Source organism: Nomascus leucogenys, chromosome 10, assembly GCF_006542625.1.
Source record: "Nomascus leucogenys isolate Asia chromosome 10, Asia_NLE_v1, whole genome shotgun sequence".
Taxonomy (NCBI): domain Eukaryota; kingdom Metazoa; phylum Chordata; class Mammalia; order Primates; family Hylobatidae; genus Nomascus; species Nomascus leucogenys.
The window spans coordinates 83,272,682-83,289,347 of record NC_044390.1 but is presented as its reverse complement, the minus strand read 5'-3'; the positions used below and the strand labels follow the sequence as shown (position 1 = coordinate 83,289,347).

Here is a 16,666-nt window from a genome sequence, read left to right as displayed (position 1 = left end):
AGAGTGCTTAGTATTACAAAGTCTTACACTGAGCAGAAATCTGTCTTCCTCTAACTTTCATTTCTTTGTTAACTCTGTTCTTTGGGATCATTTATAACACAACCAGTTGTGCTTCCATGTGATGGCCTTTATTGATATCTCGACCCTCCTGAATTTTTCTTTTTTTGTTTGTGGTTCTTAATATATAATATTGAATTCCCCACCTTTTCTTGCCAGCCTTCCAGAAGTCCATCCAGTTGGTCCCATTCTCTTCATTTTGGCCTGCTTCAAGATACCATAAGTGTTTTTATGAAGTATTCAGTCAGCTTAGGCTCAGTTATGCTGTAGTAACAGAAGACCTCAAAGATCTTACTGGCTCATCCAATAGAAGTTTATTTCGTGCTCATGTTGCATGTTCATTGTGAGTAATTGGTTATAGTACTATATCGTCTTCCCTCCAGAACTCATGTTGGCAGGGCACCCTCCTGGGTACGACTTGGTGGGCCCATGGTAGAGAGCACAGAGCAGTGGCGGAGCACATGGTCGCCCATTAATGCTGTTGCTCGGAAATGGTATATCCCATTTCTGCTCACATTTCATTGGCCAAGACATTCAGCACCAACCTTAAAATCTAATGCATGACAAGGTATCATCTTTCAGTAGGAAGATACCCAAGGTACATGGCCAAGCTTGATATCAGTGGGACAGGAAGGGATAGCATTTATTTATATAGTATACACATTGGGATAGCGTACCTTTGGGAAAAGAATTTATCTACCATACCTATTAATTGAGTTATCTTCCCCTTCTGTTACTGTAATCTGTCTTCCAGACAGCTGGCCAGTTATGTTACTGAAACATGTTTCTGAAACATACCTATGGCTATATTTATACATGGTTTTTAAAACTTTGAGTCTTATTGGCTTCTTTTGGTACATTTTTTATTTGTAATTTGTCAGAATTTCAGTATCTGAGAGTATACATTCTGAATTTTATAGTTTTAGATCATGGAATTACACTTATTTTTCCTTGCTTTTGAAAAAGTAAATGTGCTTCCTATTTTCTTAATGATCAGTTACCTTTTTTTGTTTGAAAAATGAGCAGAATGATAAAATGTAGAAAAATGTGCAGAATGATAAAATGTAGTTTTTACTTATGTAGAGTCTCTGCTGGTCCCCTCTACTTCTTTCCATCCTTCCTCCCTTTCTAATAATGCACCAGTTGAGATTGTTCTTCATCAGTCCTCAATTTTGGGAAATTTTGTTAGGTATTTATGATGAACTTCTCAAAGGTTACACTTTGTGTTTTAAGTTCAGACTGCCTTACACTCCTTAGGAAAAAGTACTTTGGCTATCAATAGATGATGGGAAAAAAATATGCAATCATTTTTCAAGAGTTTCTTCATTTGGCATTTTTAGTATTGCAGATCTAATGGCTGTTACTTTGTTAGGATAGTTAGTATAAGTTTTCATAATACACCATATCCTTTTCACCTAACTGTCAAAATAAAGTGAAATATTGGATGTAAAAGGTTTTAAAAAGCCAGAAAATATGTGCAGTTCAAAAATTTAAAAGAGTTTTTCTTATTGCTTCAGTGATTTGTACCACATATAGGACTTAGGAAAATCTTCCATTTCTAGCTATGTAGAAATACTTAAAAGGTCTGACACAGTGCTGTCAAATTGGCATTATGTGTAGTAGTATACTTTAAATTTTCTTAACTTTTTAGAGTAAAATATATAAGTTAATTTCAATAGAAAGCTCATTTTTTTCTCTAAAATGCAGATGATTGCTTTGCATAGAAGAGAAGATTACTTGGGTCTTTTGAAGCTGTTATGCTTAATCATGTCCATACTTACTTAGGGAGACTTTAATCTGTGGATATCTGACATTTGTAAAACATAATGGCTCTTCAGAGCAGTCAACTGGTGCTGCTGTACTAATGGGTTGTCAGCATATTTACCCCATGGTAGTTTATAACACAACTGTAAAATTGCCTTTGGCCCAGAGCTGCTCTGTTTGCCAAGATTCAGTGTTTAGAGTTAAGATATTTTACTTGGAATATACCATGAAAATAACGTAGGGAAAATTGGAATTATAATTATGATAACAATAGCATTATATTTGTCTATTCCTATCTTTCAATGTGTTGTGTTATTGTAATAGAGGTGATGCAATAGAGGTGATTATCAAAGGGCAAATGAGGCCGCACACATGGCTCACGCCTGTAGTCACAGCACTTTGGGAGGCCGAGACAGCTGGATCACCTGAGGTCAGGAGTTTGAGACCACCCTGACCAACATGATGAAACTCTGACTCTACTAAAAATGCAAAATTAGACAGGTGTGGTGGCACATGCCTGTAATCCCAGCTGCTCGGGAGACTGAGGCAGGAGAATCACTTGAACCTGGGAGGCGGAGGTTGCAGTGAGCCAAGATCACGCCATTGCACTCCAGTCTGGGCGACGAGAGTGAAACTCCGTCTCGAAAAAAATAAAAAAGCAAATGAGCAATGCCCTCCGATGTGGTGGTGAGGGGATTTCAGAGTACCATATTCACTGGAACATGGTGGGATGTACCGCCCTAGTTGAAGAAATCGTGATGTAACATTGTAACATTGAGAGTTGTTGGGTATAAATACCAATTTTATTGAAATAACAGTGTTTATTTCTCTAAAGGAAGTAGGAGAATGAGTCTTTAGACTTAAGGAGCATATACTTTAACGAAAGAGACAGTACAAATATCATAGAACAAGTGCCTGAAAGCACATGTCTATTTGTAAATGTGTAGAAAGAAACATTCACCCTGAGACTAATCAGTCTGTGTAGCTATTTAGTGAATATTTTTTGGTCAAGGGAAGGAATTAAGACTTTAAATTAAAAAAACAAAATTGATCTGGGAGCAGCAGCTTGTGCCTCTAAGCCCAGCTCCTCAGCAGGCTGAGTCAGGAGGATTGCTTGAGGCCAGGAGTTTGAGACCAGGCTGGGCAACAAAGTGAGACCCCCATCTCTAAATAAAAATAAAAGTAAATTAAAACTAAAGAAATAAAAAATAAAGATTAGCTGATTGTGGTGACGTGCACTTGTAGTCCCAGCTATTTGCGGGGCCAAGGCAGGAGGATGGCTTCAGCCCAGGAGTTTGAGGCTGTAGTGAGCTCTGATCTGCCACAGCACTCCAGCCTGGGCAACAGGGTGAGACACTGTCTCTAAACATAAATAAGTAAGTACATAATTTTATTTGGTAGTTGGAGAATGAGATTAGACATTAAAAGTTTAAAACTAGAGGAGAGATAAAGTTTTTGGAATTACATTAGAATGGACATTTCAGGTGAGGCTAGGCCTGTAAAAGAGGCTAACCAGACAGGCATGTTAGAGAGGATGGGATTAATAGGGCTTGCCTGGCAAGAGGAGAGTGTATCCACGAGGGCACAGTAGTAGCCTAAAGTAATGAAAATATAGGGATCGCCTGGTGTGATGTCTCACACCTTTTCTCCAAGCACTTTGGGAGGGTGAGGCAGGCAGATCACAAGGTCAGGAGTTCAAGACCAACGTGACCAATGTGGTGAAACCCCGTCTCTACTAAAAATACAAAAATTAGGCGTGGTGGGGCGCGTCTGTAATCCCAGCTACTCAGGAGGCTGAGGCAGGAGAATCGCCTGAACCTGGGAGGCAGAGGTTGCAGTGAGCCAAGATCACGCCACTGCACTCCAGCCTGGGTGACAGAGTGAGACTCCGTCTAAAAAAAGAAAAAAAAAGAAAGAAAAAGAAAATATAGGGATCACTTGGGAAAGGTTTCTTCAGCCCCTCGATTATGTGGGTTTATTTTATTTGGTTAGGGATCGGGAGCATTGTAGTTTCTAGGAAGGAGACTTCTTTGCATATATATTTGATTTGGATTGGAATGGTGAGCAAAAGGCTTTGAGGCTGGTGGAGATACTCTAGTATGAAGTAATGTAAAATTTAGCCTGTGTGAGATGCTCTGTAACTCGATGATTAACAGAAGATGTAATTTTGTTGAGGTTATGGTAGGGAAATCTATGAAAACTGTCATACTTAAATAATTTGAAGGGCACAGAAAAGAACAGAGCTAGTGGTGGGCTGCCTTCTATACCTCCCAACTGTCTCATCTGGGAAATGGCTTCCCGAGCTAGGCTGTAGCTGCTCTGGTGACATTTGTAATCTTACGTCAGGTCTGCCTGTGGCTTTGGGATTAGAGTTTGGGGTGCCAACTTTGGAATCAGGCTGCATTTGCACTTAATTATTCAGAGCCATATGGCATGACATAGAAACATTAGGTACACACATACACACAGGCTGATTTCATTTTCATTTTTCGGCAGCTGTTTTCTTTTTGAAACAGTGATTTTGGGGAGGCGGTGGGGGTTGGGAACAGAAATAATTTCCTAGTACTATTGCTTAAAGACCATTTTATAAATCTGGCATCACAATGATCTTGCCAGATAATATTGTACTACTTTACAGCATTATATCATATTTGGATAGTGAAGTCATTTAGAAAATCTGAATAATAGTGACTGAGATTACTGAGTAGAGAACCAGGGTTAATTGATATATAGTCTTAGCACTATTTATGATGATATTGATTTGAAACAGTTTTTGCCTGTTGGAGTATGTCTGCTTGATTTTATTTGCAAAGTTAAGTATAAATTTTGATCCTCAAAGCTTGATAGAGTGTAAAAAAGGGGAAATTAGATTTCTGATGTAACTTTTATATCTTAGAATTATCTGTCATTAAAAGATTTGCAATTATGTTCTTTAAAATACATTAAAGCATTTGAGCAGCAGTGCTGGTCATACTAAACATTTTTTAGTGTCTATGAATCTACTATGATTTTAATCTTCAGTGGGATATGATGGGCTATAAAGAATTGAAATATGTAGACTTTTTCCCCTCAAACACCGTTGCATTAGTGAGAAGACATACACATAAGAAAATTCAAATAACAGTACAAGACTACCCATGATTAGTGATTATAAACAAGAAAAATGCCAGCATTACATTATGAATAGGAAAATACTCTATGGCATATGTCATTCATTTCTCATATATTTATTGAGCACCTCCCAATATAGAGCATACATTTAAGCATGTTACATAGTGGACACTTAAATATTTGTTGAATATTGTCAGTGAATAAGACAGACACACACCGTCTGTACTCCCAAAGAACTGATAGTTTTATCGGGGAATAAAGCTGTAGAACTTAATCATTACAACTCAGTGGTGAAAGTGCTGATTTGTAGATGTTAGAGTAGTGTGCAGGCTTGATCCGGGACAGAAAGAATGAATAGAATTCAAATTAGAGGAGAAGGGAGAAGAAAGAGATTTCCGGCCAAAGCACGGTTAATAGACATTAGTGTTAGTATTTAATACAGAAATTCAGAGCCAAGGACATGCTTCGTAGTTTACCAACCCTGTGTAATTGTGTGCGATGTTTTGCTCTTCCACACATTTTTTCTGAGGACAGAATTTATAGTGGCTTTCATTAATTTTTGTTGTTGTTGTTTTGTTTTTGAGACAGGATCTCACTGTCACCCAGGCTGGGGTGCAGGGGTGCCATCACAGCTCATTGCAGTCTTGACCTCCTGGGCTCCAGTGATCTGTCCACTTCAGCTCCCTGAGTCCTGAGTAGCTGGGACTACAGGTGTGCATGACCGCACCCAGCTAATTTTTGTATTTTTTTTGTAGATACAGGGTTCCACTATGTTGTCTGGTGTTAAATTCCTGGCCTCAAGCTGTTCTTCCACTTTGGCCCCCCAGAGTGCTGGGATTACAGGCCTGAGCCACCATGCCGGGCTCATTAATTTTTTTTTTTTTTGAAATGGAGTCTCTCTCTTCACCCAGGCCAGAATGCAGTGATGTGATCTTGGCTCACTGCTGTCTCTACTTCCTGGGTTCAAGCGATTCTCTTGCTCCGGCCTCCCGAGTAGCTGGGATTACAGGTGCCCACCACAACACCCGGGTACTTTTTGTATTTTTAGTAGAGACGGGGCTTTACCATGTTGGCCAGGCTGGTCTCAAACTCCTGACCTCAGGTGATCCACCCGTGTCGGCCTCCCAAAGTGCTGGGATTACAGGGGTGAGCCACTGTGCCCAGCCTATTTTTTTTTTAAAAGCTATAGATCCATGACCCAAAAACGTTTGAGAACCAAGGACTTTGTGCCTCTGTATAGGCTACTGTTGAGCCAGCATATTCCCTTGTATCTATTAGGTCTTCCTTAGCAAAGGCACACCTTCTCTCTCATTTCCTCTTATAACCATGTGGAAATACTTCTATACTGCCTAATCTTGGAGGGACTGTGTGTGTATCTCCCATCTCTGCCCCAGTGCTTAAAAAACTGAGTAAAAACACTACTTCATGCAATTCTCTGCTGTCGTGTTTTCCTTTCATTGTGTGGGAAATCATTGATCACAGAGAAACTCATTAGCAAATGAAAAATCATGTAAGTTATTTGTGACTCTCATTTGGAAACACATGGTTTCAGATTGAAGCATCAGTATTTTCCATGGCTGTTTTGTGTATAACAACCTTTTGTTAACATTGCCTGACGAAGAAATATGACCTGCAGTGGGAACTCAAGAAGCTCTCTTCACACAGTGCTGGACTCTCAGCGTTTTCATTATCCTTTTTGCCTTTTGCTTTTGTCCTTGAGTGGTCTTGACTGTGCACTGCTCTTTTACCCTCAGACCTTGTTTGTTTTTTCTGGAATGAAGTCCAGTATATAGAATTTGTGACTTTTACTTGATAGAAGAACAAATAAACTTTCACACATTGTCCTTTTTAGTCACAGATATTTTATCTGCTTTTATTTCATATTATACTGTCTATAGCCTTGGGTTTTTCTTTCTGTACACTGTAAATTTATGATTTGTTACTGAATAAATGGTTCTTTTGAATTCTGACCTTCAGGACATGAGGAAATGAATATTTTTTAAAACAGTATTTACTAAGTGAGGATGTGTGTTACTGGAAGACTGTTCAGTGTTTGACGTGACTCCATACCTGTTACGTGCCTTATTGCTTTTATTCTCAGCATTATCAATTTTAAGATATACCTTCAATTTAACAATGGCTTTTGGAGAATAAAGAAACATTATCACGTTAAATAGACCTGTAATTTACAAGGTACATTTGGACTTGAGAAATAAGGAAAGAATTGGGAAAATCTGACAGCATGACAGTTGGTGTATGCTAATTATTAAATGTCCTGGCTCTGTGATCAGATATACCTGGGCTTGTGTGCAGCTCTGCTGTTTATTATCTGGATGACATTCTCACTGTGCCTCAGCTTCTTCATCGATAAAAATTGCCATTGTAACACTTATCTTTTATTACTATTACAAGAGTTAAATGAGGTACTGTGCCTGGTAATCAACCAGGTAGTGGTGGTATAGTGATTCTGGTAGCAGTTATTGATAATATTATTGCAGAAACTTGGTATCAAACACTAGAGTTCTAGTGGAAATATGTTTATATGTACTCTAATAAAAATATAGTTAAGTCTGTTAGCTAGTGAATAAACTGTGGAGATACTTTTTCAGTTTTGCTTCTTGAATACTTCCTCCTTGGGTGGAAGTTTTGCTTCTTGAATACTTCCTCCTATTCTAAATTTAATGGAGTCACAGTCCTTACCCCTGAAAAGCATTTTTTTTTTTTAAACTTATAAGCTTAGGAAAGCAGATTTGGTTACTCTTTCTTCATTGTGAACAACGAAGATCGCAGTAGAAATTTATTTTCAAAGTAAAACCAGTGGAGCCCAGTGACTTTTTGGTACATTGGTTCTCCGAATTGACTCTGCCCAAAAGGAGTTCCATTGTGGTCATCAGAAACTATTACCATTTACTAACCCATCTAACATGTAATGAGTTGGGTGAGGGCTTGAATTGTTTCCATCCTCTTTGATGGTGTGGAAATTACAGAGGCAAAAGCCATGTGCAGAATTGCCTCAATATGGAATAAAGAATTGCTATATAACTCTTTTGCTGGTAGGTAGGACCTTGTATAGAAGAATTACATTCAGTGTTCTGACATCTTTTCTTACCAAATATGTAGAATTTTATTGAATACTGTTAGCGATAACTGTATTTCACTAGTTCCAAATGTGCATATTTCCCCCATTTCCCCCCACATTTTTATGTTTTTATTTGTTTTTATTTTTATATTTATTTATTTTTTTTGAGATGGAGTTTCGCTCTTGTTGCCCAGGCTGGAGTGCAATGGCGTGATCTCAGATCACTGCAACCTCTGCCTCCCGGGTTCAAGTGATTCTCCTGCCTCAGCCTCCCGAGTAGCTGGGATTACAGGCGTGCACCACCACACCCAGCTAATTTTTTGTATTTTTTGTAGAAACGGGGTTTCACCATATTAGCCAGGCTGGTCTCGAACTCCTGACCTCAGGTGATCTGCCTGCCTCGGCTTCCCAAAGTGCTGGGATTACCGGCATGAGCCACCGCACCCAGCCTCATTTTTATGTTTTTAAAATCAGTTATACTCCTTACAATCCATGACATCCACAGTTGGCCAGGTGGCAGTTAAGATACAGTTGTCATTTGCCTGCACATGAGTGAACTTGGTCATAACTCTCTGTGTTGTCAGTTCAGCTGAATTGTATATGTTATTGTTGTTACAAGAGTTGGGTTCACTTGCCATTTAACATGTCTTCAAAAAGACATGTTAGAATACCTTGTGATTTGACATTAAAATGACATACACAAGTGGCATGGAAACAGGTGGGCCACTGCTTGTATATGAATAAAGCAGATATTCATTATAGAAGACACAATTGCAATTCCTTGTTTCTCACAAAGCCATAATCAAGTGCTTTATTGTGCCTACAAAAAGAAAATACCTAAGATAAAGCTGTGCTGTATTTTTGTCACTGAGATCCTTGTCACGTAAAAAGTATTGCCTATCACATGGAAAGCCAAAAAAAAAAAATTTAAAAAGCCAGCATTAAAACTTGCAAGATGGGCTGGGCACGATGGCTCACACCTGTAATCCCAGCACTTTGGGAGGCCGAGGTGGGTGGATCAATTGAGGCCAGGAGTTTGAGACCAGCCTGGCCAACACGGTGAGACCCCATCTCTATTAAAAGTACAAAAATTAGCCAGACATGGTGATGCACGCCCATAATCCCAGCTACCTGGGAGATTGAGACAGGAGAATCACTTGAACCTGGGAGGTGGCAGTTGCAGTGAGCCAAGATTGCACCACTGCCCTCCAGCCTAGGCAACAGAGACTCTGTCTCAAAAAAACAAACAAACAAACAAACAAAAAAAACTTGAAAGATGGGTGTCAGTGGCTTGGACGAATATCTCTGAAGTTCTCTTAAGAAATGCTGTATTCCTAACATTCTTGATGATGCAAGAATTGAAATTATGCAGAAGTGTGATTTTATTTGAAGTAATTCTGAAGTGTAAGATGTTTTAGAAATACATCAATCAATTTATTTTGCTTACTTTTGTTTACATTTTCTTTTTTACATGGGCATAAGAATCTGTGCCCAGTGTCCGAGAGTTCTTTCAGAAAGTATAACGTAAAAATTTTAAGCGATAAAACATTTTGATAGTTTAATTGGTGTTGTTTTTATTTTTGGTGATGTATCTCATCTGGTGTATTGCTTCAGCGACTTACTAATTTGTTACTGATACTATAAAAGTAATTCTTGATGTAATTATTTTAGGTGCCTAATGGATAAGAACTTCGTTAGGATTGGGAAATGGTTTGTCCGACCCTACGAAAAGGATGAAAAGCCAGTCAACAAGAGGTGAGCCTTTATAATGCTCTTGGCTTTTTGGTTTCTTTGGCCTTGTGGGTGGGAGAACAGCTTATTGATTTATTTATTTCCTAATAATGTTAGTAGTTTAGATATACTCAAATAGATTCCTGGATCACAGTGTTCTTAAATACTATATTATGAAATTTATATTCAATATTAAAGATTGATTAGAAAGGTGATTGCCAATATACTCATGTTCAAGCCACATATTACTATACTATTTGGAATTAAGATAATCTGTTTTGTTATTTTCCATTTTCCTTCCTCATCTTTGACTTTTTTTCCTTTTTTTTTTTTGGAGGCTGTGTCTCACTCTGTCACCCAGGCTGGAGCACAGTGGCGCCATCTTGGCTCACTGCAGCCTCGACTTCCCAGGCTCAGGTGATCCTCCCAACTCAACCTCCCAAGTAGCTGGTACCACAAGTGTATGCCACCACACTGGCTAATTTTTTGTATTTTTGGTAGAGATGGGATTTTGCTGTGTTGCCCAGGCTGGTCTCAAACTCCTGAACTCAAGCCATCCGCCCACCTTGGCCTCCCAAACTGCTGGGATTATAGGTGCGAGCCATTGCGCCCGGCCTCATCATTAATTTTTTAAAAGTGTTATATGGAGTAAGTTTAAAACCAGTGAAGAGATGGTGACAATTTTTGTGGAATTCTTTGGTGCCCCTTAAAGAAGATCAACACATCTTTGACGATTGTAAAACCAGAACTGTGAATTACTTTCCTAAACAATCCTAAACTTTTAGCCATCATATGTGTGTGTTTAAATGCAGTCCTTGATACTATACAGACATGGAATTTTAGATCAGTCACACCAGAATCGGAAAACAAAACCCTCAAAATTTAAAATTTACTTTGGCTACCTCTGAATGTAGCATACACATAATTGGAATCATAAGTTGATGGTGAATATTCATTATTGATGACCATGGTATTCAGTTTAGATTTTGTTTTATTATCAGTGTACTTGCCCTAAGTGTCCCAGGTACTGGGTGCAGATTAGAGCCCTTGAAGCCTTACATAGTAGTTTTAAGATTAGGCCTTTTCTTTTGGTTGCAAAATTTCAGCTGGAAACTCCTGCCTCATTAGAAACCTTTGCTTGCTTAACTTTCCTAGTTTCTAGCAGAGACTTAATTAGTAGTCTTCTCACTCAACCTGTCTGCCTTAAATCTTTAATGAAATGGTTGTGGAATTTTCTCATTAACCAAACATAATTTATGAAAATTTTCAAATCAGATAAATTAGGGACCGGAAGTTTTCTTTGTCAAATCACCATAAACTTCTTTGAAGCATTTTCCTTTTTATTACATTCAAAATCCTTTAAAAAGTAGCAATGTGTATGGGTGTGTAAAGGTTTGATTCTGTTTACAGATACTTTGACTGATGAAATGGGATTTTTTTTCCCTTATATATATGTACGTATAGACTCGGCTTAACTAATGTGTTTCATGGGTTTTTACTTTTATTTATTTTTACTTTTTTAATTTTTTGAGACAGGGTCTTGCTTTGTTACCCAGGCAGGAGTGCCAGTGGCGTGATCTTGGCTCACTGCAACCTCTGCCTCCCGGGTTCAAGCAATCCTTCCACTTCAGCCTCCCAAAGTAGTTGGGACTGTAGGCACACACCACCACACCCAGCTCATTTTTAAATTTTTTGTAAAGACAGGGTTTTGCCATGGCTGGTCTTGAACTCCTGAGATCAAAGCAGTCCACCCAACTTGGCCTCCCAAAGTTCTGGGATTACAGGTGCGAGCCCGTGCCTGGCCTTTGGTTTTTACTTTTAATCTTAGCATTCTCCTTAAGTTTACAGAGGACTTAAATTTAACTTTTCTGAGTGGTTTAAATTTGGCTTTTATGTTTATGACTCTGCAGAGTTAAATATGGAGTGCTTTATCCCAGTGACCTTCTTTATCATTCTGAGTACATCTGTCCATGCCTAACATGAATTGTGTCACTGGTCACTGGTGAGTTAAATGAGCTAATCATAAAATAGCTTTAGATCATAAAATACAGGATGATTTGACAGCCACTTGGGGATGAAGAGGAAATGTAGATATAAAGTAGGGATTGAAGGAGTAGCAATTAGTATGTTAATAGTAAAAAATAATGTTAAAAAGTCAAATATAGTTGTCAGCCTATTTTATATAGAGTTTGTATATCTTTATATCTTTATATACAAACTCTATCTTTATATACAAACAAATGAGCTCTTTGGAGCTCATTTCGGCTCCAAAAATCTTCATAACTTTAGCAAGCCTGATGTAAATAATGCATGTAATGTATTTGGGAATTTGATTCAGTAGAAATGGGAGGCTGCTGATATCTGAGCACTGTAATTGAATGGATTTTAGACTTTATGTTCATGATTGAATGTGGGACTTTGTTTTCCTTCAGTGCAGAAATGTAAATTATTTTGAAACAGTATTTCAGAAAAGCTTAATAATTAGAAAACATTTAAACCAAAGATGAATTTAAAAATTGGCGTTTGCTTTAATAAAACTATATTAGGTATGATGACTTTCCCTCCTTTTATTCTCTGAGTGGAACATAGAGCCTCTTGGTAGATGTTGAAATAGGATCTCAGTAGTCATGCCTGAGATGGACAGTTTTAAATGGACAGTCATGCTGTGGAGGAGAGCATTTAGCATTAGAAGAGAATTGGGTTCACATCTTATTCTTCTACTTGCAAGTTAGATTTTGGACAAACTGTTTATCTCAGCTGAATTTTTATTATTATTGAGTTGAAAATCATAATGTCTTAGAGGGTTATAGTGATGATTAAATTAGATAATTTATGTGGCAATTTATAATTTAGTTGAGAGAAAGAAATGAATTAAATTAATTTTTCTTAAGTTTAATTGTGTCTTTTTTGGTACATTGGTACAGATCCACTGAGTGACTAATGGAGAGGAAAACCTGTTGCCCAGTGCTAAACAAATTAAATGTACAAATTTACATTTTAGAAAAGCTCTTATTTCTCAGTATAGTATAATACTAGCATATAGTATCTATATATAATGTCTATAATCCTAGCGTATAGATAGTATGTGTTAGGATTACTAGCATTACTGATTATTAGTATTACTGATTTGTCATAGTGCATATTTTAGATATTCTAATTGTGGTGAAAAAATACTGATGAATGAGTTCTCCCTGTTAGAATAATAGCATATGATTTTTTGTACTGTAATTTCTTTCTGTACTCCTTTAAAGTTCTTGTGCTATGATTTCATTTACTAATGGACTCCTAAAAGAGTTCTTAATGTTTGATATGAGTTGATGTTCAGGAGAATTCTAAAATAGATTATTTACATATTATATATTAAATATATGTATTTGATTAGGTAGTTTTAGAAACATAGAAATTCATTCAATATAATTTTTTTGTCTATATTGACATCTTTTGTTATTCATATCCTTGGGAAAAGAATAAGTAGAAAAGACAACTCTGGGTTTGCCCAAAAGTTTAGTGGTGACAACTAAAATCAAACATACAAAATTTCTGTTTTCTAAAGTCTAGGTTGAACTTGAAAAAAAGCTTTTGCATTCAGAATATGTTTTAAAACAAACCAGTGAAAATCATTTGGAAATTATTCCAATCATTCAGGTTCTCTCTCTTGGGAAGGCATTTGTTTTCTAATTTAATCTCAATCCACATTTTATTACTGGAGAATTTGAAATCTATACACTTTAGTCTTTGAATGTCATTTTTAGGAAACAGTTTATTGCCCTCAATAACAGTGGGCCTTTGATCTTTTCTGGTATCAGGTATACAGAAGCTAAGTTAACAAAAATAGCAACTTGCTAATTCATTTTCTGGGTTAATTTGCTGTCACTGACTCTTGGGCAAATCTACTCTGCGCTTGGGTGATACTCCAGAGAGCATCACATGTTTTCAGATATTCTAATTACTTTTGTATGTGCTGATAGCACATGTGCACACACCCCCCCACCACACATATACCCATACACACTGAAAGTATATTACTTTCACTATGGTTTTTGTCTTCTCTTCTCTTAACTTCAGACTTTTTGAAACTTCTTTTTTATTTTCTTACATTACCTAACATACATATTTAAGAAATGTAAATAAGTTTTTTTGGTTTAATACCAAAGCGTGTATTTTGTGTAACTACATTATTAGCTCATACCAGAAATGTTTTGATGTGGGAGAACCATATTTAGCATTTTGAAACTTTCCCTTCCTTTCCTTTCTTCATCCTCCCCTTTATCTCGTCAAAGATAACAACCTGCTCCTCCATTTTCTGAATTAATTTGCTATCACTGACTCATGAGCAAACCTGCCCTGTTCTTGAGTGGTGTGCCTTCTCTCCATCCTCCTCTTTTTGCCCAGACTCTGTTAGAGCCCAGTCATCTGTGTTATTTAGTTTGTAGAGATGCCCAGATAAGAAGGCAGAGAAGGGATCCCTAGTGTAGAAGGTGAGCAGACACTTCAAGTGTGAACGGTAAAGCAGGCCTCTTTTTAGTGTCCAGAAAAATGAGATCAGTAGCTATCTATAATTTTTTCTGTTTTACTCATAAATTTACTTTGCACATGTGGTGCCTATCTGTTAATAAGGGCTTGCTGATGGGAAATCCATAGATAAATATTAATGGGGCAATTTGGACTTACATAATCATGCATAATAGTTTTACAGCTTTTTTATGTAGTTCTATAAAATATTTAGTCATTTTTTGAGAGTCTATCTGAGGGACTTACAGTATTCTGCCATTTGAATATATTTGGGGATTGTGTGAAAAGTGAGAAGAGGTATGAAGTTAGAGTTTTGGGGATCATCAACATTTGTAGAATGGGTAGAGAAACAATACATAAAGGAGACTGAAGAGTCAACTGGAAATGAGAACCAAGAGAGACTGGTGTTACCAGAACCATGGGATTTTAAAGTTTCAAGATTGATCAGCTGTGTCTGCCATAGAGGCATGTAAAACATGTACTATAAAGACTATTAGATTTGGCAATTATGTAGTCATGGTGACTATAACATTGGCAGTTTCAAGTGGTGAAATTCAGATTGCAGTAGCTTGCGTTATAAATGGGAGTTGAAGTGAAGATACTGAATGTAGAGCTCTTGCCATATTTTTTACAAGTAGCTGCAAAACACAAAACTGTTGATTCCAGGAAGGGAGCAGACAAACACTTAATAAGGGCATGTGATAAAGCTTAATAGTAGTAGCTATAATTTTAAAAAGTATCTTCCATGTACCAGGTACTTTGCTCTGTAGTTTCATAAACATATATAGGGGAATGTTAAATTGAAAGACCACTTCAACCAGAGGTGATGATAAAGACAGCATTTGCTTTCTATCTAACTGTTCTAGTTTTTTCTTTTTTTCTTAATAACTGAAAAGAAGTTATGACTGTTACTTTTTATTTTTCATTTGTGCTATTAGTGGTCTAAACAGTATATGTCAACAATAATTATTGATTTTTACACTTTAAAGTAAAATATATTTAAATATGTGCTATTTTCGAGAAGGATTGAAAATACCTTATAGTAAAAGATATACCTTGTTTTTTTAATTCTTTTTGATAGTTAAAGATATTCCTTGTTTTTTAATTCTTTTTTTTTTTTTTTTTTTGAGACAGAGTTCTGCTCTGTCGCCCAGGCTGGAGTGCACAGGCGTGATGTCAGCTCACTGCAGCGTCCCCCAGGTTCAAGTAATTCTTCTGCCTCAGCTCCCAAGTAGCTGGGATCACAGGCATGCACCACCACACCTGGCTAATTTTGTATTTTTAGTAGAGACGGGATTTCACCATGTTGGCCAGGCTGGTCTCGAACTCTTGACCTCAGGTGATCCACCTGCCTTGGCCTCCCAAAGTGCTGGTATTACAGGCATCAGCCACTGCGCCTGACCTATACCTTGTTTTTTAATATACTGGAGAGGTCGAGAGAATACCATTATTGTAATTCCTTTTTAAATTCCTGCTAAATAACTGAAACTAAGCTTGAAACAAATCTCTCCTTGTTCAGTAGACCGTTCATCCGGAAATGTAGATGATCTTCCATTAATTATTTGACCTTGGGGGACTTAGCGAATCCTTTGGGACTTCAGTGTTAGCATTTATTTCTAAATTGTCTTTTAGCTTTCCGATTCTCTGATTCTCTAAGTGAAGTGAAGTTGGTGAAGTCTGGACATGTCCTGTCTATGTATGTCTCTGTATATATCCATATCTTTCATTCTTTTTTTCTCTACCACTCAGAGCATGTTACCTTCATTGTATTTAGTTCTGCTGTAAGCAGAAAGTAACTCTTGTATTCACCACTGCAAGAGATTTGATATAATTCTTCTCAAGAGTTGGAAAATTTTAAAAGAACATGTTTGTAGAGAGGGAAGGATTATGTTAACTTGAGTAACGATACTCATAATCAGATCAAGAAATGGGAGGAGAAATTGTAGGTACCAAATGGGAGTTGAGGTGTTAATTTCAGTTTTTATTACAGAGGTGACCACCTATTCACCTTTGCTTAAGGTGTCTTGGCCGAAAGCCACTTTCCATGTTGGAAACAAAGTCGGTTGAAGCTTCAGAGCATGAATGAATAAAGGTTCAAAGTTTAACCTTTTGGTAGCATGATGGAAGTACTGTTCAGTTTACTCATATCTCAGCCTCATTTAGGATATTGTTCATGGTATGTTTTTCTGACCAAATAATAGACTAAGCCTAAGTACCATAGAATGATATTGCAGTATATCAACTAGATCATTCTCATAGATTAATGAAATGGATTACTCTAGAATTTGACTACATTTAAAAAGGAATGTTTTATCCTCTGCTTTGTAAATGTAGCTAAATTCGGCATACTTTGCTGAAGTATTTAGAATTTAGAGAAAGTGTAAAAATGAATATGCTGGAAGGTTGTTTCCA

At 37.2% G+C, this 16,666-nt stretch overlaps 1 protein-coding gene across 2 annotated transcripts in view; it reads left to right on the top strand.

Annotated features, from left to right (window-relative positions):
* MED13L (mediator complex subunit 13L) overlaps positions 1–16,666 on the top strand; it is a 318,781-nt gene that overhangs the window by 171,083 nt on the left and 131,032 nt on the right. For both annotated transcript variants that reach the window (XM_030821461.1, XM_030821462.1), the window contains exon 4: positions 9,683–9,766. In XM_030821461.1, the coding sequence (XP_030677321.1) occupies positions 9,683–9,766 (84 nt within the window). The remainder of the gene's footprint in view (positions 1–9,682; positions 9,767–16,666) is intronic.